Source organism: Clupea harengus, chromosome 3 (assembly GCF_900700415.2).
Source record: "Clupea harengus chromosome 3, Ch_v2.0.2, whole genome shotgun sequence".
Classification (NCBI taxonomy): domain Eukaryota; kingdom Metazoa; phylum Chordata; class Actinopteri; order Clupeiformes; family Clupeidae; genus Clupea; species Clupea harengus.
Genome location: NC_045154.1, coordinates 26,705,804 through 26,731,272, shown reverse-complemented (window position 1 = coordinate 26,731,272; position 25,469 = coordinate 26,705,804). Strand labels below are relative to the sequence as shown.

Genomic DNA, 25,469 nt, shown 5'->3' with positions numbered 1-25,469 from the left:
ATTGTTCTGTGCCACAGGACAGATACCTAATGGTTGAGTTCCTGTGTGAATTTCAAACCACACAGCAACCTAATCAGATAGCCAGAACCACCAGTCTCATTTTTGGTTGTACTTGAGTCATTTTGTCAATGCTTTGTGTGTTCTTTTCATGTCTGCCGCATTTGTTTCTGTTACAGTGTTGATATTGAGACTGATTTATGAGCAGTGACAGTGGCAATTGTAGCACTTAAATCATCCAGCATCATCTATCTGACCTGCAGTGACCAGGTCTGCTTTGAAAGTGTGCATATAGGTTTACCTTTCATGTTGCACTGTAAGTAGGAGTTGTGTTACAGTGAGAGGTGGAGAGAATAAAGAGCATTGTGGCCAGCTCATTTTGGTGGTAAGGAGCCACTCTGAACGGTTGAAAAAAGGTTGACATGGCTTCTGAAGGAGATCGGGTTTCACCCCGACTGCAACTGAGCATCACACTGTGTGTGTGTGTGTGTTTGTGTGTGTGTGTGTGTGTGTGTGTGTGTGTGTGTGTGTGTGTCACAGCAGGGCAGCCACTTCAGAGATAAGCCACAACAATCAAGGGAGGTGAGAGGAGAGAGAAAGACCTGGGGGGGGGTACAGATATCTTGGCAACAGTGTTGTGAAAATTGTGGTCAAACACTATTTTTTTCACAAAGGTAAATATGCTTCTAGACCTACAATAATGATGTCAAAATTCTGAGAGGATATGAAAATAGGTTTTAGGTTTTTGATGTACAATTTGATGTAGTTCGATTAATCGTTTCAGTAATTGGAAACAAATCAAATTTGAATCAGACTTCAAGATTAAACAGAGAATCTGGATTATGATATATCAATTAAAACGGCACACTGTAGGCTAACTGTTATACATAGAGACGCCTAGTTTACTACCGATGAATAAATATCCCCTGCAGAATAAATATGGTATACAGACGGATATTCCACATCTATCCACGTACCCAAACTGGTCTTTTAAATTAGGACCATGTATCTAGCTGTTACAATATTGTGCATAGAACACGAACATCCTTATTTAACTCCTCGGCGAAAATAAGTTGAGGGTATGTTTCTCACTTTAATGTGCATCGTCCTCCTATAAGGACGTTATAAAGTGACCACACTTATTCATATGAATGGGTAAGAAGCCCACTTCTATCTACCCGTTTTGCCAACACAGCAGCGTTACGAAAACACAAAATATCTGTCTATTCCATACTACCAAGAATGTGCTTCTCTCTCTTTCTCTCTCGCTGTCTTTCTCTCTCTCCCTCTCTCTCTCTCTCTCTCTCTCTCTCAAAGAGTGGTGGGGGTTGCATGTTTAAACCAATAGGCTGGGAGCAATGTTAATGTCATTTCAGTGTGCGTAAAGCCCCGGGACCACTGGCGAGTTGTGTACTCATGAATTCAGTGACATCTGAAGTTGTCTGTATTTTGGTGTACATTCGTCAATCAAGCATGCCATGTCCTACATTTAGCCGATTTTGATATTGCTCATATTGCTCCGAGGAGGCAGACACGTATTTCTTCATTTTGTGGACACGTATAACTCAAATGAGACATAAAGTAAACTGCATCTTCAATTAAAGGACTATCTGGCTCAGGATACTTTGACTGCCGCCGAGAAACAAAACATATAGGTGAGTTTACTCTTTATCTCTTGATACTGGTTAGTTATGACTTACGTTTTCTATCAGTAGACTACCACAGACATTTACAGTTACAGTTTAACGAACTTGTGTGCTGTATCGTTTTTTAGTGTCAACGAAAGTAGCATTAGCCTACCAACTTTCCCCACAACTTAATGCGTTGATATTATTTTAATCCGTAAAGATGCCGTTTTTCTCCAATTAGCGTTTGAACTGTCAAGTCCCAGGACTAATTTGGGGTGAATACATTTAAAGAGAATTTCTTTAGTGGGTAACCTCAAACTGGGTGTTGGAGCATATCGGGTGTAGGCTATGCAGTGCCGCTGCCCGGGGTTCCAGATGTATGGACTCAGCTGTTGCCTGTCACTTTGGTGACAACTGGTCGGTGCAGCGAGGCTGCTGTCTGTCTGCCGCGTACCAACCTCAAGTCTCCACATACGTGTATGGGTCCCTTGAGAAGGGTTTATCCTCTTTAAAGCAAACTTCACATTCTTTAGATCTACAGGCGAATATAGGCACATTACAATAGTCGAAAGCACCTTAATAAAGCGTAGGCTATCATTTGACTATTTCAACTTCAACTTTGTAATTACTGTCTGCGTGAGGCGCCCCTCACGAAAGCCCCTCAAAAAAAGAATCGTCAGCTGTAAACTATTGTTTTGCGTGTATTATATTTTAATCTATATTCAATGTTGTAAAGGAAAACGCATTAGTGAACCTGTGTGACTTATGAAAAGTCTCACTGCATAGGCTACTGAAAACACGAACGTGGCTTAACCTATGTATGCGCTACTGCATGTTTAAACGTTGGATGGCCATACCACCGGTTTAAAGTCTGTCACTACAGTCACAGCTGAAGAGCCAGGAGAATGAAAATTGGTGCTTAGCAGGTCCCAGTGCAGCAACGCAGGAGCTGTAAGCCTAGGGAAGTGAGAAACCACAAACCAGTCCCCAATCTCCTGAGTGCTCTTTACTGGCTGGTCACTACAACATTACATGTTTGAGCTTATATGAACATCTCCATTTGGAGGAGTTTGGGGATTTGATCTACGGTTGAATCTTTTTTTTCATAAACGAGTATGAACAAAAGGGGTCCTTTATTTACAGACTCGTATGTTTCCACACTAGTTAGTGGGTTAACTTTTCAAGGCTTTGACAAACTGCGCACCACTTCATGACAAGCAATTGTTCAGGGAAAAGGTGCCTGAGTGGGTTTGAGTTGATGGTGTAGACAAGAAGCCAAGATAGTAATGCCCTCTAGTGGACATACGAGTCACAGCGAAAGTCTCATTTGTGATTCGCTTATTCGCTTGGAGCAGAAAAAGACGGCGAATTGTCTTCATACTGTGCAAACTAAGATCCTTAAATGATTTGATAATCTGGTGTGTTGCTCAGAAATTACCGCTTTGTAGAAGGGAACAAAATAAATCTACGTACATTTACTGGTCTTTGGGTATGTTGCCGTTTATGCAACTTAAACGCAGCAAGTCTTGCACAGACACATTTATTCTTAAACATATCACTTGAAAGTAAGATTTAAAATTGATAACCTTGTGATATTGCACATTATGGACAGTGATTAAGACTGAAGCCGTGAATAAACAGATGGTGAATAGCCATGACCACAGAACATTCTCTTGAAATGTTTATCAGCTGTTTAACAGCCGTCAGAACAGTGATAATTCTTTCATAAGCCCTTGATTTTGCAGATGTGTTTTGTTTCATATATATGCCAAGTTGTGGAATGGATGCACACAGACACACCATTGCTGTGTGTGAGTTCCTATGTGTATGTTACAGTGAGATGTATGGCTTCACTGAGATTACAAAAAGTAAGTTGGACAGGAAACATAAACAGAGGGACCCATGTCCTTGTGGGCCATTCAACCAAGCAGGCTGTGTGCGTATGTGTGTGTGCGCATGCATGTGTGTGTGCATTTGTGAGTGTTGAAAGTGTAAGCTCAGTACCAGCATGTATATGCTGTTGATTTAGGGCCTTGCACCCACAAGACGCACACAGAGGCATGTTTGTGCAGAGACAGAATTAATTACCTAGCAGCCGTGTAAATCGCCCTGAACCCAAACACTCTGGCAGGCTTTTATCCCGAGACTGGGCCCGAGCCAACCCAGAGTAGAAGTGTGTGTGTGTGTGTGTGTGTGTGTGTGTGGATGAGGCTGTTGGGGGGGTTGTGGAGCCAGACAGACTCCCTCAGACCTTTCGGGAATAACGCTCTTTCATGGCCCAGAGATGAGTTGAGCCTGTGACAGGCAGCAAGCTTCCGCCTGACGGCCAGCGCAGGCCCGAGCTCATTGCCCATAAATGCCTCTGCGGTGGGGCTGCAGCAGGACCCCATAATATGTGGCTTGTCGAAAAGCGACGGTGGTCCGATGTGTGCGCACGTGGTCGCCCCGCACACGTCAGCTGCCACGCTTGGCCCCTTTAACGTCAGGCGTAGTCTTCCACTGTGGTCATTGAACCGGGAACAAAATAAACCAAACATCAGATGCTGGTGGCGTAATCACCAGTGGTCAGGCTATGAGCAGGCCTGACTCATTTCACACAGTACAGCATACCAACAACTTCAAACTGGATGTCTGAACTCGGAGGAGAGACAGGGAGAACCTCCATGTTGAAAGCACATGGGAAGAGGCCTATTATTTGCAGCTGATTAGAGGTGGCCAGTGATTTAGCGCTTCCAGGCTTGCCTGTTTATGAGCACTTGAAAGTTAATGCTGCTGGAACACAGCCTTGGCAGCCAGTTTAATGTCGTACCAGGTCTGCGGTAATCCAATGCTGTGCAGCATAAATGTGGCTAACATCAGACCACCATGGTGATGAATGCTCCACACATGTGCAGACCCTTGAAGGCAGCAGCTGAGAAGAGCTGAAGTCAATCCCCCAACAGAGAGCTGACATATCATATGCAGACGATTAAGACTCACGCATATTCTAGAGTCCATTCATAACCAAGCAGGGTCCATTTTTTGAACAAATTGTGTTTTTGTTTCTGTGTTCGTTGTATCAGCCCTAGTTAACATACACCTGTATGTAAAATACCCCTCTACATTTGATGATGATTCATCATCATGCTTGAAAATGAATTTAAATCTCAAGTTGTTCTTAAGTTGTTGACAAGATGATGTGGGTTTGCTGTACAGGTTAAAGGAACATTTGGGGGAGAGTCTTTGCTGGTCTTGTTTGGCTTTCCTTGGATTTGGAAACTGGATCTGACGAACAGCAGCAAAAAGTTCACACCAACTACTGTGAAAGTTGTAATTACACAGTATCAGGGAGAGACCAAAAAAAGTAAACATCTGGCCTCTAGTGAGCCATAAAACACCCGAGCTATTCGACGAAAAAGAATCACCCAGCACTTTCCGGACCCCTGGCTCAAAGTACTCACAACTTGTCTGCCCCTCCCTTTCCTGTGCTTCTCATTCCAGCCTGCATGTTGTCATTGTCAGAGGGGGTCTGTCAGGCCAGACTGATGATATGGGAAAGGTCAAACCTAATCAAAATACAACCACCTAAGGACTCCATTGAACAGGACTATGCAAGCCATTTCCTTGAATTCTTCACACACAGATTAAAACTAAAAGTTATTTCAAGAAGTTGTGTTTTTTAGAATTGTACACATTTGTATATGCAGTTTGATGTTCTATAAAGACTAATGTACATGCCATGTACATGTACAAGTATTATTTCAAAACCCAACTGTTTCTGTTTCTTTAACTTTTGGACCCAACTTCTCAATCAAGTCCAGCCGAGACAAAAAAAAGATTACATAACTTTTCTGGAAAGTGGCCACCTATATCACATTGTCTAATGTATATTTCCATTTGAAAGTCAGCCAATAGCTGTCCACTCTTATACTTGCTGGGTATTCACCAAGCAGGTTCATGAAGAGTAGCCCAGTGGATAGTTTGTTAGATGGAAGTTAAGCACATTTGCTTGCTCAATGGTTAAAGATGTCTTTTACTGTAACAGTGGTTATGATCCACTGCACCCTCTTTAGTCCATGCAGTGGCTGTGTGTGGTCTGTAGGCACTGGGGAGACGATTAGTTAATTGTCCACACCTTGGATTGGGTGGGGCCTATCTAAGACTTGCATACGACTGCACATCTGACATCCACACATCCCCTGCCAACATATGCATCCATACATCCATAGAGACCCTTTTCTTGCTTTTGTTATGTGTGTGTTTAATGCAATTATTTATTCTCTGCCTCCCCCTTTGTATGTGGCGCTCACACGAGCCTGGCCATAACACAGCACAAATGTCAGGTCTCACCAATAGAGCTCACTGTTGTGCTTCCTCAAGTACTGACTGTCCAGTCCACCAGCCCAAGTCAATGTGTTGGGGTCAAAGCTACTCTTCAAAGTATATTTGGTATATTCAAGTATATCTCTGGTGATATTCTCTCAGCAGTTAAGTGGAAATGTGATGTCACTCATTTACACAGAAAAAAGAGCAATGTGTACAATTAAGTTTCAGAATTCATTATATCCACTGAATTTGGTGGATATGAAAAAAAGAATACAGATGCTTCTTGAAGAGGAGCATAGGTTTATTTCCTGACATGCACCTGGGTGCGTGGTCCGCCTTCTACTGAGAAGGAAGCCAAACAAGTAAAGGCCTGCTCTGGAGGATTCTACGCATTGCCTGTTCCTCAGCCTCTCTCAACATCTGGATTGTGCTCACCAGTTCCACAGGCCCCGGTCAGCTCAAACAAAATGTATCTTTACTGAAGGCCACTTCAAAGCTTTGCGCGTATTATCTCAGCGCTATTCTTTGTCCAGTTTTTTTGGAGTGCCGGCTTCCGCGATGCTGTGGATGCATGTGGTTTTTACGGTCGAAGCAAAGGTGGGCCAGAGGCTGGGTGGACAGGTGGGTCAATATTGACCGAGGCGAGCTGAGCTAAGCCGAGCGGAGGACACAGAGCTCACAGAGCAAACCCCGCGGCCCACAATGGCGCGCGGAGGGATGACAAAGACCAGTCTGTTTGGCCACGGCCCACATGCCAGCCCCCAGAGAGAGGGGGGAGAGCGTGAGGTTCAAAGGGAGCTGTTTGTGTTTGGAATGCTTTTGCGCCGTCTTCCTGTTGGAGGCCAGGGGATGAGTGAAAACAGTGGTGAGGACAGGCAACCAGATGTACACTTACAGGCATCATCATATCATTACACGCACACACACACACACAAACACACACACACACACACACACACACACACAGACACACACACACACACACACACACACACACACACACACAAACACACACACACACACACACACACACACACACACAGACACACACACACACACACTGATTCAGGTACATACCACACACACTAAAAGACAGACCACAGTAGGATGTTTTGGCATGGTTCTGATGTTAGAAAATATGCCTGATGCTGAGAGCATGATATATGTAATCTGCTCTGTAATAACAAATGCCTGGCCTGTTTTCCAGTCACCTCAAAAGCTCTTCCAAGATGTTTGGTCAGTAATAGCTCTGGTTTGCATTTTGTCAACATGAAGCGTGCTGTGGTTCTCCAGTCAAAGCATGTCTTATGGCATTGGTGACACGTACTGTCGTATCATATGTTTTGAGCTGTCTGCCTTTTGTTTTGGGGGGCTTTGAGTTTTCAACAAGAAAGCCTATGTGACTTAAATCTAAGGTGATTGTTGTTGTAAACAGGGCCCCTTGATCTAATAGAAGGGACAAATGTTGTTTTTACTGCAAAGGCAAAGCTTGATAGAATATAGTGTGTTTATGAAGCATGGTCTGTTGCACTGAAGTAAAGTTCCTGAGTCAGGAATATAGGTCCCATCGGCCACAGGCCTAATAAAAGACGCCCTTTTGTTTGACAACAATGGCTACCACAGCTGGTTACTTGGCAAGCAAGGTCATCACAGACCATTGCCATGGTCAACGCGACTGTCTGCTCCCCTGTGTCTGTGTCAAGATAAATGGTCCTAATCATGGACCTGTTGGACTCACATGAGAGGGTCCTTTCCCCTCAGCTTAAAGTGGGCATACCTGCGATCCATTTCCACATTAAAAGGCAGAGGGGCCAACATCAGAGTCAGGGATGTTCCTCTTAGGGGCCGGGGTATAATTCAGGCACTTTATTCTTTCTCTCCCTCTTTTTCTTTTGACTTTACCACCACCCCCTAATGACTTAAATTGTGCCCAATTAAGTCAGGCCAAAATGAAGCATCCCCACTTACCCCAGTGACTGTTCCCTCTGTGAAATGCCACTGGAGCATGTGTTTAATTAGCCAGTTATAAAGCACTGGAGTGCAGTGCCTCACCAGGAATGTTAATGATTAGTGGGATTCCAACTGAGAGGCATTTAACTGTTTCGTACTATTGGCTAAAAGCATTGGCTTGCTTTTTTTTTCAAGCCCTGTGGCTGGAGGTAATGCTCCCATGTGTGGGAACCAGGAGCAGCCATCTTGATTTTTATTGGCCCCACCACAGACTGGATTCCCAGGCACTAACACCCACCTTCAACCACACTGTTTTGTGCCAGTTTAGCTCTGGGCGAAACACGAACAGGAAATGGTCTCCCTGACATGCTTGGATATAGCACTTAACGTCGAACAAGGATCAAGGGAGGGAAAGACACAGTACCAGATGTTATGTAGTTGTTGAGTCATTTAGTTCTGTCTTGAAGCATTTAAAAGAAACATATCCTCTATTAAGTGTCACAGAGTCAAGTGCTGTCTTTTTATGAGGATCAACTTTCCCTGTGCTTGAATATTTTTGCTTTATGAGAATCCATTAACTACAATCAGTATCCCGTTTGGGTAGTGTATGTTCCCTGTAATACTTACAAAAAGGTTTACATCAGTTTGCGGAAACAGCAGATCAGTGTTAGAATGAAATTGAATGTCAAATGTCATAATTGCCATTGTTATAGTTCAATTTATGTATAAACGTAACCTCCTGAATAACTATTGTGAGATACAGTATTGTAGTGCATAGAGTTTGTATAACGTGATTTGAAATCGAAGAGAACAGTTTCTCAAATCATGCATGTCTCTTTTTAAGACTCTTTATATATATATATATGTATATATATATATATATATATATATATATGTGTGTGTGTGTGTGTGTGCGTGTGTGTGTGTGTGTGTGTGTGTGTGTGTGTGTGTGTGTGTGTGTGTTTGTGTGTGTGTGTGTGTACAGTTGAAGAGGTCATTCGCCAAGTCTATGTGTGCAGCCTGCCACACAGTCTTTGTGGGGTTATAGTGTCAGCCAGTAAAAGAGCTTCCTCCTTTTAATTGCTCAGGGAGCTCTGACGCTTCACTTCCCATTGTCCCCAATGAGGTCTGGAGTTTACAACTGTATGAGCGGGTGTCAAATAAGGGCTAAAATACGATGTCCAAATCCCATGATTTAACCAAGACATCCCTACCAATACAGTGTGTCTTTCACTTGTTAAGACACACTGGACAGCTCAGCATACTGTTAAATAGATGTTTCTTTTTTTCAGCCTAAAGCAACGCACACAGAAAACACCCATTGACAGCTAAGTTAAGCACAATTTACTAAATCACTGTTCAGTGCTTTTGGTACAATCTACAGATACACCACCTCTTCCTTGAAAACAGCATAGCAAGCTAATAGCTCACTGTCTTAGTGTGGAATGCACCCTACGTTTTTGCTTACTATCTCTCTGACCACAAAAAAAATAAAGGCCACATGTAGTTATCCCATTATGTCTGGATTTATTCAAATAAAACATGTGATTTGGTTTGATGTTCGTATCCAATAAAAATGTATTATAGTTATGCAATTGCAAATGTAAGAAGATATTTATTTTATTTTACGCAAAGGTTTAGCAATGGTCATAGTGTGATATTTCATCTCCTTAACTGATTTGTAAGATCCAACGCAGGATGAAACGACCTCAAGCAAGGTCAAGTGTGGTTTTCCTGCTTATTCATTATTTGGCTGTGTTTAGACAGAAGTTTGTCGGGGGAGAGCTATATGTGTCTGGAGTTCTGCTGAGCCTGTTCTTCATTGAGAGATATTGTTGAAGGGGTTATCTGAGGGTTATACTGGTAACAACCACACTGTCTGACCTAAGTTTGTCCGTGCCAATCTACCTAAGTCAATATCAATGCAGAGACAGCTCCACCAGTTGACCTTTTCCTCTCTCAGGCGTAAAGGGCTGTTGTTACAGTAGTGATAGGGTTTTATTGCCCTTTATGACTGGACCTTTTGTTGTGGCTGCCCCCTGATAATGGCCATTGGCAAGTCATTTAAGCCTTGAGACAGTCCTACTTTTATGATAAGATGGCTCTCCCATCACTGGGTGCTATACTCAACAAAGGCTGAGGACAGTAGTAAATAGCAATACAATGTGAGGGCATACCCCACTCTGACCTTCCAGCGAGGTGTCCCCGAGGTGTCCCCAGTGTTACAGCGCATCTTGTTTCCAGGGCTCACTCCCCACATAAGCAAATTACTTCTCCAAGTAAATTTAATTCATTAGGTTATTAGACTAAAGTAGATTACCCAATTCTCCATGCTCGAGCAGGAATCACCAGTCATGCCAGAAAGACAATTAGCCACATTAGCCATTAGCAATGTTTTGTTCCTGAAGTGATTATATTAGGTCAGTGTATTTACGGACTGAGGTTGCAGGAGGATTGATTTCATCTAACCATGTGATAAGTGACTCTTATCACTAGGCTGCCAGGCTCTGATTAAAAGTTATTTTTGGGAGGCTTTCAAGATGAGCCCTCAAAATGTCTGCTTTTTACTGATCTTCAAGAGCCTGGGGGATTATATTGCCAAAGAATCCAGTTTTATCCTTGGTGGTTGGTTCCCTAACTGTTGGAGCATGTTGGCCAGCAAGCTTTCACAGGCGTTGGGACATGTTGGGTCAGAACCTTGGTTTTTCTCTCTCTCATTCTACTTTTTACAGTTGAGGTGAGGGCCAGGTGTGAGGTGCTGTTGGGGTCATTGCAGTCGTGACGGTGGAGGGTCATAAAGCAGGGGGGAGATTTACGATTCGCTGGGTGCTCACAAAGGTCAGGGGTCAGGGATATGTGGCTTGTCTTGTTTTATATTTCACAAGTATCTCAAGTGAACCCTGAACTGTGAAACAAGACCTCTCTCTAACAATAGTTCTCCACTTTTAGTGTGCTACCAGCAAACTAAATCCCCTCCCCATCCCATATATTGGATGTGTATTTGGATAGACTTGAGTGTACTCACTTCTTCTTAATGACTGCTCTCTCTTTTTTATTAAAAGAGTTAAATGATGGCTTAAAATGTTGTAGCGTGATCTCAAATGTGATTATTCTAAGTGTTTTGTTAGGGTGGTGTAGGTGTTTGGTGTCAATGGTGAATTTAAGAGTCTTTGTCCCTCCATTAAAACCTGTTAGATCACTGTGATGCATTTCACAGATCTCTTTCGTGTATTGTCATTCATGTTCCTCTTTTTTTAACAATAATGTGCCAATACCAACAGACAATAGGTTTGTTAAGTTAATAATATGGTTTACATCTGCGTTTGAAGTGCCAGCCCCTCACATTCCAAGTATGTCCTAACTAATAGGGCTTTTAAAGATTGTCTCTCAACCTGTAACAAAAACTGTCAGAAGGTATCGCTGCCATTTCAGGTTTTGCATCCATCTTGAGTTGCACTAAATCACTTAGTGTTTGCCCCTAATGCCTACCTAATGCTAAAACACGTGAAAGCCCCCCTCCCTTGCAGGATGTGGAATTGTTTCTCCCTCAAAGACTTGCTAATGTAACAGGGTGCAAACTCTGCCTCAGCACAAAGGACTGCAGTTCAGCCTGGAGCCTGCTGTGAATAGACCTCTGTGGCCTTGACTGCAACAATGGCTTTGTCCCATACCTCCTCACAAACCTGAGAAAACTTCACTTCTTAAGTCTTTCTTCCACAGAGGAGCTTTGGATTGTATGTAATTACATAAATCATCTTATTTAAAAATATAGGCGACATTAAACATGAGAGGGTACTGTGAAAAAACTGGTCATGGGTAATGTTCAAAAACCTGTAATGTTGAAGGCAACCTGTATTTCCTCATGCTAGCATACAAGCACCCTTGCTAAGTGTCCACAGTATGATAGTACTCTTGTGGTTTTGCAGTGAAAGGTGAATTGTTTGGGGTCACCAACACAGACCACCCTGAGGAAAGGGGGATTGGATTTCATAACTTCCTCCCCCATTTAGGGGACATGGGCTCCGGTGGTCACTATCTGAGCCCTAACTCTGAGCTTTGTTTATTGAAACAACAGGAAGGCCTTCACCTTTTCCACATTCCACAGGAAATGAGGAAGAGAGGATGAGGTCAACTGTCCTTCTGCTTTCCAATTCTGGGGCTTTGCTTCCTCAGCTCTGTAAGTGGGAGGCATGGCTGGCTCCGTTTGAGCAGAATTTAACTCAAGGCCAAGTCAGATGCCTGCATGCAACACAAGAAGCATTTCCAAGGCTCCTCCAGTCTATTTTGCAGCATCAATGGATGACCTGTGGTAATTTTTCTTAGGTACCAGATTTGGCACCGGACAGAAAGGCTGGTTTTGTTCCAAGTCATGCCTGAAGCTTTTGTCAGACTCACAATGAGTCCAACAACATTTGTCATTGAATCCCAGGGTGGCGATTCAAGCCTTCAAAATGACTAATGAAATTGGGTGTCTGGGAGCATAAATCACAGGAAAGCATATAAAATGTTTCCCTGAAGGCTATCCAACAACATACATTTCCTCCTACCATCACGATGTTGGTAGTGAAACTTCCTCATGGAAATGGTTGATTTGGATAGGGACGTCTCTCATTCATATGTTAAACAGGGCTCAGGATTCCATGGAGAGCAATTCTTCCATCACAGTGGTGTGGACCTGCTGACATCATTGTTGACTTGGGAAGTAAGGGATGGACTTTAGATGAGACCTATTCAGGCTCTTGTAAGAGAGAGCAGACTAATTCTGCCCTTTGGCATTCACTCCTCTTTACACTGGTTCACCCGTGTAAAACAGAAGGATTAAACTTAAAGACGACAATACTGCTGTGAGAAGAAACCCACTTCATTTTGTATTGTTCGCAACTAAATCGTTTTTCAGCTGCAAAACGTAAGCATTTCTGTGAGATGCCAAGTTTACATGTATATGATAACACGTGGAATGACATTTGTGAGCTCTTAAGTAACTAGCAGCAATCATCAAGAGAGGGAATCCAAAAGTTTTAGGAAGAAGGGAGTTTCTGGGGAAAGCTTAGTATGGCAGAGTAACTGGAGCTCTTGAGGAGGGGGGACTCCCTGATGGAGCTCATTTGAAGTGTGTTTGAAGTGCGATAGGTTGGGTCGCAAAGGGTGAATGCCCCATCCTGACTGGCTGAGTCTTGGTTGAGGGGGTGTGGCTCGGAGCTGGCGCTGGCTCTGTGGGACTAGTAGAGTAAGGAAACGGCCATCTGGTTGACCTGCTCCCCTCCCCTCCACACAAACACACACACTCACACAGACACAGGCGCCAGTGCATGTGACACTCTCTCCCTTTGATACGGGATGTAGTCAAGCTGACAGCTTCGGACGCAAAAGGTTCTGGACTGAGGACTGGAGATCGCCTGTCTTGGATTTAGACAATTGTACGTGTGGCTACCAAAGACATGTAGCCCAGAGACTCTTGGAAACACACAGGGGAGACAAGAAAACCTTTGCCAGCCAGGTGTCTGCTGCTTACTAAGGTAAGGCAAGAAATGTGTCTAGGGCAGGACATTTGTTGGTTTGAACAATGGAGAGGTTTTGCGCTACGCAACATTATTAGCAATTATTTCCAAGCAAGATTTCTGTGATTACTAAGATTTTCCTTGACATAGCCTTTGGACTATGAATGTAAACTATGCCGGAACTATTGACATCACTGAGGGGTGCAAAGTCATTAGCTGTGGTTTAAGCATGGCTGGGAAGAGTCTAAGAGGTGTCGGGAGTGTTGAGGAAGGTGTGTGTATGACCGCGTTGGCAGTGTGGTTCAGCTGGATGGCTCTGATGAATGCAACCAGAGGGTGCTTGTCAGCTGTCTGCCGACAGCACATGTGTGTCAGGACGTGCATGCAGGTGGTCCCACTCAAACCGGCTCGCTCCACAGGAGAAAGCCTCGCGACCATTTGGCCTTGGAATAATACTCTCCATGATGGATGAGGCTCTGATAGGGTCAGCCGAAACGCAGCCTCCTGCCTTTCCACATTGGGACAGGCTCATCTATCTCAAATGAGTAGTCACATGTGCTTTCTCTGTTTTTGTGTATTTGTATTCAATATTTGAGTTCAACCTCTTTGAACGATCTGATATTAAATATTTAGCTTTGGCCACACATGGCAGAAACATAAGACATACATGTCACATAATAGACTTGCTTTGATGATACTGTAATATGTCGTGATGTAGCTTACTTTCCATTTCCTTTGTGTCTAACCTTGTAAGCTGCTGGGCAATCTGGTTCTTCAACATTTGTTTGAATGTACTGCAAGGGAAAAATGGCATATGGACTCCATTATGAATTGTGCTGATGATCTTGTGTTTAAGTTTCCAGCTCTTGCTATTTGGCCGTTAATGTTTCTATAGCATGCTGTGTTCTTGAAGCACCAACTGGTGACACACTTTTGGTTTACTCAAATATCTTTTAAATGGATCCAAGTGAAACAAGCCCAACAAGTCTGACTGCAGATCTAGTGTGAAAATGGTTCCACCCAACAGAAATAACAGATTGGTCACAGAATGAGATCACAGGAAATCTTTTGACATCTGTAGCTCAGACATGACATGAAACACATTTGAAAATAAATAAATAATCATATGCACTGCATTTAGCCTTATCATTCGAACAAACTCACTCTGAGAATCTCACGTCAAGAATTTTGAGCGCTTAAATGGATTATGCCGATGCTGTGAAAATGTTCAACAACAAGTATAGAGAATTCACACTGGTTTCTGAATTCTGATGACTGTATCTAACAATCCATGGACTCTGAGTCACTGTGTTTGCTACATCACCACACTAGATGATAATGCAGTGGGAAATAGCATATCTATCTGATCATGTCATTCAGATAGCAGTGCATGAAGGCACTTTTGATTTAGTATCTGCTCCAGGGGTTCAGTTCTCTCTAGTGAAGGTGAACACAGGCTCGTCCATCGCAACTGATGGCGGATTTCCCCCCAAAGGAATTGCTTAAACAAATTAGTTGAACTGGAAGGAAAGTTGATGGACTTGCCCTGAAGGTATTACTGGTGAAAATCAAATCAGATGAAAGTGTAGGAAAATGATGCAGGAACTCTGTGTTAAAAGAAAGGAGCCTGGCCAGCATGCACTCTATGCTCACTACAACAAGGTTACAAAACATTGTTTTCCCATGCCTTTGTGTAAGTGCATCTCCATTGAGCTGCTCTATTACCATATGATTTAGGGCTATTCCTCAAGCTTGATCACCCGATTACCCCCCCCTAGGGCCCACTCACCACCACCCACCCACTTCGGCCCCTGGCTGGGGCTATAAGCCCACTGTGGGTGGACCTGACAGATATGCATCTCGGGCTCCCAAAAGCCATGTTAACAAGTTCCTCTACAAAAGAGAGGGCCTGTTAAACACTTAGTACAGCAGGGGTTCACAGCAGTATGGGAGGACACACACACACACACAGACACACACACACACACACACACACACACACACACACACACACACACACACACACACACACACACACACACACACACACACACACACACACACACACACACACAGGAACTGAACCCCAGCCTTCACCTCCCTTCCTGCAGGGCCTGCACGTTCATCATTGCCAACAGATCATTACATATATGTTTGTTTTTCAATCAGCCCAGCTGCTAGTGTATCCCCACACTGTAGCAGAACTTCTAATCTGTCTCTCATCTCTAGTAATGTTGATTGAATGTGGAAATGGAGGAAACACTGTGGACAACTTCTTTGGATAGAATTAGCATACTTAAGGATGTGGTTCAAGGGGAGGGCGTTGGCCCGTTGCTCTTTATTCTTCCATTCAACTTGGAGGGTCTGCCTGCATATCAAGAATGAAAGACTGAAAGGCATTGGTGCACTTTGTGTATTCACCTAGACAAAGTCTTTTTCGCGCAATACAACATTCATTTAGGATAAACTTAGTTTTGGTTCCTGTTATTTGAAAGTATGTTGCAATTTGTCTGGAAAAAAAGACACTGGTTGGTGCTGAAATCTTACTCTAAAATCTTACCCCATGACTATAAAAGAACCTTCTTCAAGACCCAGTCTAAAGGCAGCTTGTGGGGGACTTTAAATACCAGTGACAGAGATAACAGGCCTCATCTCCAAGATTAAACCGACAGAAAAGGTAAACAGCTGCCTGATAAAGCAGGCCTCCCTGTTTTCCAGTCCAGCCACACAAATCCTAAATTTTCCAGTCCAGCCACACAAATCCTAAATTCTCACATAAAGGCTTGACAGAAATGAAATGGTTTGCCATTTATCATATTTTTCTGCCGGGTGTTGAAAGCTGATGGCTCCGTGGAGGACACGGCTGTTGTTGGTGTTGTTGGTGTGGTGGTGTGAGATATGAATCTGTGGCCTGTCCTTGAGTGGCTGGTTGATGAACAGCCAGTAGCTGCGGCGCGGGAGGCAGCTAATCATTCAAGAAGGGAATGGCATTCAGGGCTATCTGAGAAAGACTCGTCACTGAATGCAGCTGACACCGTTAACAGTTTGGTCTCGCCGTGTTTTCTTTTTTTGTTGGTGCATCTGTGTGTGTGTACGGGGTTGTGTGCGTATGACCCATACTGTCAGGCAGCCATGCATAGACAACATTCCAAAGGAGAGATTTTTCAAGCCACGACCATCACGTCTGTGTTCTTCAAAGCCAGCAGTCAAGTGTGGCTGGTTTTTTCAGCTGTTTCCAAGGCTGGAGGGGAGGGGGGGGGGGGGGGGCAGAGCCCATTCTCCATTGAAACCTCACGGTTACAGCCTACACCCTTGAGCAACAAGCACAACTGGACAGCCATCTATTTCCCCAATAGGCATCATGGGGCTCTTATATTATATACAGAAAATGAGTGGTAACTCATAACGTGGTTTTGACGCCAACTTTCTATAGGTCTATCAATTTTGTAAGGCTGCAAGGACATGGATGTCAAAAAAACTTTATTGCGGTCATGAGGAGGTGGGCATGAAATATATCTCCTTGCTGATTGAGTCATGCTTTCGGAGTGGGGTGTGTGTGTGTGTGGGGGGGGGGGGACTTTGAGTGGCGGCTGAAAGAACAGCAGCATCTCCTCATTCCAGTCCAATCTGCAGCATTGATCTCAAGTGTGGCCCTGTCCTGTTTGTGTTTTCTGAGGGGGTGTCGCTCTTTGATCTCCCTGTGGTCCGTGTCCAGCACTGAATTACGTCAAGGTCTGATGAGCATGTCTGTGCACTCCCCTGTCCAGTCTCACCTGTTTGCCTGCTCCCTCCTGTGAAGCAGCCCCCAGAGATTAAAGGCAGAGGAATGGGCCTCTGTCCTCGCCCCGGCCATGAGTCTTTCTGGCAGGTTAGAAAACAACGTCTGAGAGACTCAGGGGAAATCCACTCTTAGAGACTTTCCATATGGAACTGCATTTGTGCATGGACTGCACTTCCACTGGCAGGCTATGTTGTAGTGGGGGTGCTTTTCTTCTGAAGAGAAAACCAAAAGCATTTTTCTTCATTTTTCTTTTCTTTTAAATCCATATTGTGGATGATGCTAATTATGCATCATGAAGGGAGGTATAGGATATCGAAAAGGCAAAGTATATGTATGAGGTATTGTAAAATAGACACCATTTTAGTGGGAGAGACCAATGAAAATTCCTGACAAATCCCATCATGACAAAAAAAAGGCCTTTAAACTAGACAAAATGTCCCTGCGTAAATGTGCTGGAACGTGGGAGTGACACCAAAACCACATCAGGCACGACCTCTGGGTGATGCATCGCCACACTGGTTATGACAGTAAAACGGCCATCTTTTTATAGGCAGAGTCTTTTTATAGGGCTCTCTGCGGAGGGGCCAGGTTTGCGTGGATAATTGTGCCTCCAGTGCTGGTGACCATCACAACCCTTATGTGGCATACATCAGAGTGTGTGTGTGTGTGTCTTTGTGTTTGCGTGTGTGTGTGTGTGTGTGTGTGTGTGTTTGCGTGTGTGTGTGTGTGTGTGTGTGTGTGTGTGTGTGTGTGTGATGGTGCCTCGTATGTGGGTTCTGTTCATTTGATTAATGTGTTTTTCTTATTTGCTGTGCCACCCTAGGTCGCTCTGATGAACTTGGAGAACGCAGCCGGTTACCACGGTGCCGTGAGGCCACTGGATATGGAGCAGAAAGTCAGCAAGCTCACCTTTGGCTTCCAGCGGAGCTCCACATCGGACGATGACTCAGGCTGTGCCCTGGAGGAGTATGCCTGGGTGCCACCCGGCCTGCGTCCTGAACAGGTCAGGTCACAACCCGTCTTGTCCTTGCCTACATTTCCTATGTGTCAATACTGTTGTGAGAATATAGCAACACACTTGTATGACCACTGTATGAAGACCACTCTTATAGGGCATTACTTTCCTTTGAGAATGACTTCAGTAAATTATCTCAAATGCATTTTCTCACTGTGAATTTAGCACTGTAATACAATTTTAATATCTGTTGTATAGATTCTTTTAAGCCTACACTCTATTTTTAACCTCGGTTATAGGTTGTGAGAAAGGAGAAAGAAAGAGAAAATGCGAAGAAAAATGCCCCACTCGCTTACCCGTTTACACTGCCACCATGGGAACTTTCATTGGTTGCAATAAGAATATTGTTAAAAGCCTCAAGAGATGGTGAATGGTGACTTTTTTAGCCCCAGATGTACCAGAGGGAGAATGGTAATAGGCAGCCCAGCCCAGCCCAGGCCAAAAACATTAATCAGTATTCTTAACGGTCCATTGTCCAACAGGAAAGGACTTGGAAATATATAAAACATTTCATAGATGCAAGTGGACTTTAAATGATCAAAGTGTTGATTTCCATCAAAACCTTGGACAACTCCCAAAACAGATGATAAAAGCCGCGTCTAAAAATACAGCTTCAGTGTCAAGAGTTTGAGAACAGAGTACGTCTTGTTCTATGGGGGGTGTTGGAAATGAAATATTTTGCCAAATATTTGGAACATTACATTTAATCCTTACAGTTGGCACATGAGATCCATCAGTCATCAGCGCATGGTTCCAACAGCTATCAATTTACACAGCCAGAGCGAGAATGACTCTATTGGAAAGGCATGTTCTAATTTATAGGAATCTGTGTTCATCCGTTTCTTTTTCTTAAAGTGGAGCTCAGAGGCACCCCTCCTCCAGTCACTCACACACAGGATGTGTTTTTTCTTTTTCCTATTTACAAATCCCTTCATGGAAAAGTCTGTGAGTGATTATCACGAGCTGGCAGACTCCGAGCCTCGTAGGCCCAGTACCAACCGCTGGCTAACGGAGCACTAAAGCACTGGAAGCCATGTCTCCCCCCCCCCCCCCCCCCACCCCCAAACCCCCTTTTACAGGCCAGTCCACAAACACAGTCTGCTTGTGTCTGCAGGCGCTATGATGTGGCACTCTCCCAAGACAATGGGGGAGGCCCTCGCTCTCTCCCTGCCCACCCTCCTGAGCAGCGCTCTGAGGGGGCAGTGAATGAGGGTGATGGGCGAGAAAAGAGCCAGATCACCAGGAGACCCCTAAAATCCAAACACGCTAGGGCTTTGTGTTAAAAAAAATGCAGGGAATAAAGTGTTATGTCTTTATAGCAGCCATTCCCTGGATTGCCCCCCGCACATTATGGGCGATCATTGCAGGGTGAGACACAGACACGGGACTGGTGGAGCACAGCCCTGGGGGGAGCCGGGGTAATAACAGCATGAAAATGTGCATAATTTACGAGGATGCCCGATTGTCAAGAGACTAAATGGCATTCCAGCAGCTTGTCTTAGCTGCAGCAAGGATGGATGCTCCACTCACAGGAGGAGTCAAGCACATTCTGCCTCTTTATCTGAAGCCTGTAATGACCCGAGCTCGTAAAGCACTCTGCCGTCACTGCACTCGGGTCAAAGAGCCAACAGGGCGGTGTAGGCAAGCAGTTCTGTTCTGGTCAAAGTGACAGCTAAAGGCTGCTAGCTACTAAACCCCACCGGTAACTGCTGAACTGACCAGGCGCAATGTTTGTTATGACAGGGGTAATTGTGTAACTATTTTCAGACATTAATTCGAGGTCTTTGTATGAACAGAGTTTGCATGACATGAGCTGAGTTTCGTCTGAAGTTAGAAGCGTGGGAAATTATAGACACTTTTCAATTTTCTCTTTCATTTTGTTGTAGCCAGTAGTCATGGTGTTTTTCATACACACTCCATCATGTTGTGTTGTCCTCCACCATGCTGAGGGGTTTTTGACCTCTTCCCACAGGTCCAGCTGTATTTCTCCTGCCTGCCTGAGGACAAGGTTCCCTATGTGAACAGTCCTGGAGAGAAATACCGCATCAAGCAGCTCCTGTACCAACTGCCTCCCCACGACAATGAGGTATGAGTAAAATCCAAAGAAGGTGCACCATAAACCTATGCCACAACAGGCTCACACATTAGTAAAAGTGTAACGAGCAAAGATTTGCAGGCTCACTGACATTTTTCCCACCCTCAAAGACCTCAAAGACACACTTGAACCTGTGCTAGTTATGGGACGCTTCTGTTACGACTGGTTAAAACCCTGTGATTTTCAGACCTGCTTAACGGTCACAGCATTCCCCGCAGTGCCATCACAGAGGGGATCTTTGTCTTCATCAGCCGTCTCAATGGGTGCCGGCACCATAAGAATGAAACTCTTTTGACTTGCCTTTATGATGTTTGCTGGGGAGGACTGTGCTCACCATGTGGTGTGAAGATTCCTGGCATAACATCAGTTTACAAGCCAAGGCTGATGTGGCTGTGGATGTTGCACTGAGGGGTGGGGGGTTGGTGGGTTATGTGTGCCATCGCTGTTTACTAGGGCCGAGTGGCAGGACAGCCCTGCTTTCATGTCTCCTCTGTTTTTTCCCCCCCTTTTCTGTCATCTGTCTCTTGATTTCATTCTAAACATGGGCCAGTTTATGTAAACATCCCCCTTCACTCTCGTTCAGGGCTTGGCTGATGTTAAGTGTTGGGGGGTGGAGGGGGGTGTTTGTTAAACAGCAGTAGAAACAAAAGTTAACCAAACAGGAGGTGGTGTAAGCTGAGGTCAGGCGGTGTCATTATGGACCTCACCCCAGATTTGTGGTGAGAGGCCATTGTCGGCCTGTGTGCCAAAATACTACTTTCTCATGTGTTTGACAAAGACAACACCCTTCCGCCATTTATCTCTCCCAGGTGCGGTACTGCCAGTCCCTCAGCGAGGAGGAGCGGAAGGAGCTGCACATGTTCAGCGTGCAGCGCAAGAAGGAGGCGCTCGGAAGGGGAACGCTCAAGATGGTGCCAAGGATGATGGCGCATGCAATTTGTGAAAATGTAAGTGTCCTATGTACTGTATGTTGTCCTCGAAAAAGACATGGAAGCAGTGATGCATAAACCTGTTCTTCAATGTTCAAATAAGAAGTCAATCAATGTTTCTTGTCAAGACCATTCTGTTGCTGCACAGCCCCTCTCTTTGACTGGTGCGTTCAAGTACCCTCTCCATTTGTTTCCTAACTATGTCTGTGAACAACACAGCCTGTTTTCTCCCATTCAAACAAAAGTATCAGCTAGAGTCTGTGGTGACTCCATGTTTAATGTAACATACCAGTTCGTTTGTACAATGGCTAGAGAGCAGCCTCGGGGTAAACCATTAAACCCTATGAAAGCATATCCCCTTAAAACGACCAAAGTTCACTGATGGGGTAGAAGGCCCCTGCCTCCCCTTTCATTTCTGACCCTCTGTAGTCCTCCAGTTGGAGCCGAGCTCCAAGGCAAGCTTGTGTCCCCACATGGCACACAGACACAGGGGAACACAGACCACAGAGCTCGCAGCCATAATTCCTTCTGACAGGGGATGCCACATAGTGCCTTGGCTCCAGACAGATGGAAGGGGATACAACACCGCCGTTATTCACCAGTAGGCCACTGAAATGTTGTGGCCATATGACACCCCAGTTTCCAGTGATGCCTCCATATTTAATGACAGGAAACGACTGTGGATGTCATCTCGTACCAGCCGTGGTTGCATAAAGGCATGGAGCATGCCGTTCTCTCAGGCCACATGTAGACCTGCTATCATTTAATCTTGAGGGATAGAACCAGCCAGGGAAGTTAAGAGGGGAAAAAAATGGCCATATATACTGAGATCCAGGAACTGTTCAACAATCACAGCACCATATATACTGTATATATTCAAATTCGAGTATTTAAGTGATTCCTATGTATCCTTTGTTCTCATGGATTGATTTGGTGTTCTTCACAGTGCGGGGAAAGTATCAATGGTGGTGAGATGGCAGTTTTTGCCTCCAGAGCTGGGTCTGGACTCTGCTGGCATCCGGCGTGTTTTGCATGCTCAACCTGCAACGAGCTCCTGGTGGACCTGATCTACTTCTACCACGAGGGCAAGATCCATTGTGGCCGTCATCACGCAGAATTGCTAAAGCCTCGATGCTCAGCCTGTGATGAGGTGAGCTTACTTCAACACGGTTCTGTACCAACGTCAGGGACATAGTGAAGCCTACTTAAGGGCCTTAGTTTCAGCCCAGCCTTTTCTTCAGTATATTTGTTGTGTCTTTCGGAGAAGTTAATAACAGACTAGAGCAACTGGAGTGAGACTTTGCAGAGAGCTGACAGTTTTTTTTCCAACATTCGTGAAATACAAGCTTTGCCATCTTCCCCGATCTAAACTGACTCTGCGCCCTCCCAGATCATCTTTGCTGACGAGTGCACAGAGGCAGAGGGCCGCCACTGGCACATGAACCACTTTGCCTGTTTCGAGTGCGAGACCATTCTGGGTGGGCAGAGGTACATCATGAAGGATGGCCGGCCGTTCTGTTGTGGCTGCTTTGAGTCTCTCTATGCAGAGTACTGCGAAGCGTGTGGAGAGCACATCGGTAAGCCCAAAACTCTTAAGCATATACTTTGTCGACTTTTACCTATTGCGTATTCATTCCGCACAGGATCCCAACAAATCAGTACCCCTACTCCCTCTCCTACAGGTGTGGACCATGCTCAGATGACATACGATGGCCTCCACTGGCATGCGACTGAGACGTGTTTCAGTTGTGTCCAGTGTAAGGCTTCCCTGTTGGGCTGCCCTTTCCTCCCAAGACAGGGACGGATTTACTGCTCCAAGTCCTGCAGCCTGGGAGAGGACGTCCACGCGTCAGACTCCTCGGACTCGGCCTTCCAGTCAGCCCGCTCCCGTGAGTCCCGCCGCAGCGTGCGTATGGGAAAGAGCAGCCGCTCGGCGGACCAGTGCAGACAGTCACTGCTCTTCTCCCCCGCCGACAACTACAAGTTTCCCGGCTTCTCTGGAAACGCGGAGGACACGTTGTCCAACAAGCTCTCGCAGCTCAGCTTCCCCGATGGCCACTTCTGGAGGAACAGGGAGGAGCAGGAGGCCCCTGAGGACCACGAGGAGTGGGCCGAGCACGAAGACTACATGACCCAGCTCCTGCTGAAGTTTGGAGAGCACGGAGTGTTCCAGCAGCAGGAGGACGCCAGGCCAACGGAACTTTGGATGAACGAGTCGGAGGTCAAAACAAAGGCCGAGCCCAAGTCAGGCGGCAGCAGCAGCAGCCAGAGTCTGGCTAGTAAGAAGTACCAGGTGGACATGTACTGGGCTCAGTCCCAGGATGGACTGGGTGACTCGGCTTACGGCAGCCACCCTGGTCCTGCAAGCAGCAGGAAGATCCAGGAGCTGGACCTGGAGGAGCATGGTGCCAGTGGCTTCAAGCGTAATGACAAGCAATGGTATGACGACTCTCTAGAGTGCATTACTGATGAACTGAAGCTGAACGAGCAGAGTGTCAGAGACTCAATGGACTCCCTGGCATTGTCTAATATCACAGGTAAGATCTAAGACCAGTGCTCTGCACATTTCCTGTTCTAATATTTTTACATTATTTTTCTGTTATGATTTCTTTAATTTCAGCCTCTCAGACTAATCTTTTGATAATTGCAGGTGCATCGGTTGACGGTGACAGCAGAGATCGACCACTGCTTTACTCATTACAAGACTTTCCTGAACTTGAGGTAGAGGACTGCGAGAACACCAGCAACATGGGAACACTCAATTCCTCCATGCTGCACAGGAGCGCCAACTCCCTCAAGAGCCTAACCTCCGAGCTGGAGCAACAGGAGGTGGTGGAGGAGGAGCAGGAAGAGGAGGTGGTGCCCCTGCCGGAGGAGAGGCCTAAGCTGCCTCACTTACCTGTGCTGCGTAGGACCAGATCACAGTCCAGGCCCCAGCAGGTCAAGTTCTCAGATGACGTGGTGGACAACGGACGCTATAATGACCTGGAGGTGCGCCAGCCTCCCATGAGCGAACGGACTCGCCGACGGGTGTATCACTTTGACGAGCCGGACCAACAGCAGCACCAGCACCAGCACCACCACCGCCACCGGCGGCGCAGGAGCCGCAAGACCCGTTCCGACAACGCCCTGAATCTGCCCCCTAAGGACAGGGCCCGCGTCTACTTCAGAGAGGACCACCACAAGCGCTCGAACCCACAGCAGTACGGACAGCCCTCGCAAGCCCACGCTGTCTCTGACTATGGTCTGCAGAACCCAGCTGTGGAGAGGTTCCTGGGGCTCTATGGGGCTGAGGATGATGACTGGTGCTCCACCTGCTCCTCTTCCTCATCGGAGTCTGAGGAAGAGGGCTTCTTCCTCGGCCAGCCCATTCCTAAGCCTAGGCAACCCAGGTACCATTACTACGCTGATGATCTACCCAGCCAAGTGCCTCCCACTTTTGGCCCAAGAACAAAATCCAAAAAGAAGAGAGGACACAAGGGCAAAAACTGTATCATTTCATAAATCAACTATAACTTCTATTAGATTTTTATTTCAGCTTTCTTTTACTTGCCTCTGTATAATACTGTCGCTTCTCAAAGACCTGCATTGATTTCCTCGTGTTATTGTTGATGGGGATTTTGTGAGATGGCCTGGATTAGTTCTATAACAGTGTTTACACTAAACTCCTTATTTGACAAAACATAGTAGGAAACCTGAAAAATGGTCATGTTCCAAATGTTTCTTTGTATGAGTATCAATGTCACCATCTATGAAAACAGAACTTACACATTGGAGAATGAAACAGTTGACATGTACTAATAAGTCATAAGCACCCTGTGCAGGTTAAAAGATATTTATGAAACAGCATTTACAAACTGAAAATCTTATTTAACAGTGCAAATATTAATGTATATAATGTAAAGTTAAGATGTAAAACTGATATTTTTATATCCCTGAGTTTCAAAAGATGTTTTTATATGTTCTGGCTACAAGTACTAGTTTTGGACCTGCAGTTATGGTTTTGAGTTCTGCTTTTGTTAATCAGGGTTTTAAAAATAATAAAGTAACATATGTTCATTACTTCTGACCCATGCTATCTTCATGGATGAGTTTCTTTTGTACCAAGGCCAATGGTGGGGGTAAAAAACTCCCTTTGTATTATCTCTGGCCTAGTTAGGTTGAATTATATTTATGGGTAAATAGTATATTGCAAATAAATCCGTATAATCTGTATAAATGTAAAAAAAAAAAAAAAGGAAAAAAAAGGTAAATAAGGCTAATAAAATAAA

General features: G+C 45.0%; 1 protein-coding gene across 2 annotated transcripts; it reads left to right on the top strand.

Moving 5' to 3' along the window:
- The first annotated feature begins 1,386 nt into the window (after positions 1-1,386).
- prickle1a (prickle homolog 1a) lies at positions 1,387-25,261 on the top strand. 2 transcript variants are annotated; one of them, XM_012837354.3, is made up of 8 exons: positions 1,387-1,652; positions 17,983-18,162; positions 20,147-20,260; positions 21,079-21,216; positions 22,145-22,348; positions 22,589-22,775; positions 22,881-23,735; positions 23,849-25,261. In XM_012837354.3, the coding sequence occupies exons 2-8, from the start codon at positions 17,992-17,994 to the stop codon at positions 24,700-24,702; spliced, it is 2,523 nt and encodes an 840-aa protein (XP_012692808.1). In that variant the 5' UTR covers positions 1,387-1,652; positions 17,983-17,991; the 3' UTR covers positions 24,703-25,261. The 2 variants fall into 2 exon arrangements, with proteins under 2 accessions (XP_012692808.1, XP_031421066.1); XM_031565206.2 differs by lacking the exon at positions 1,387-1,652 and adding an exon at positions 12,569-13,396.
- Positions 25,262-25,469: the final 208 nt, after the last annotated feature.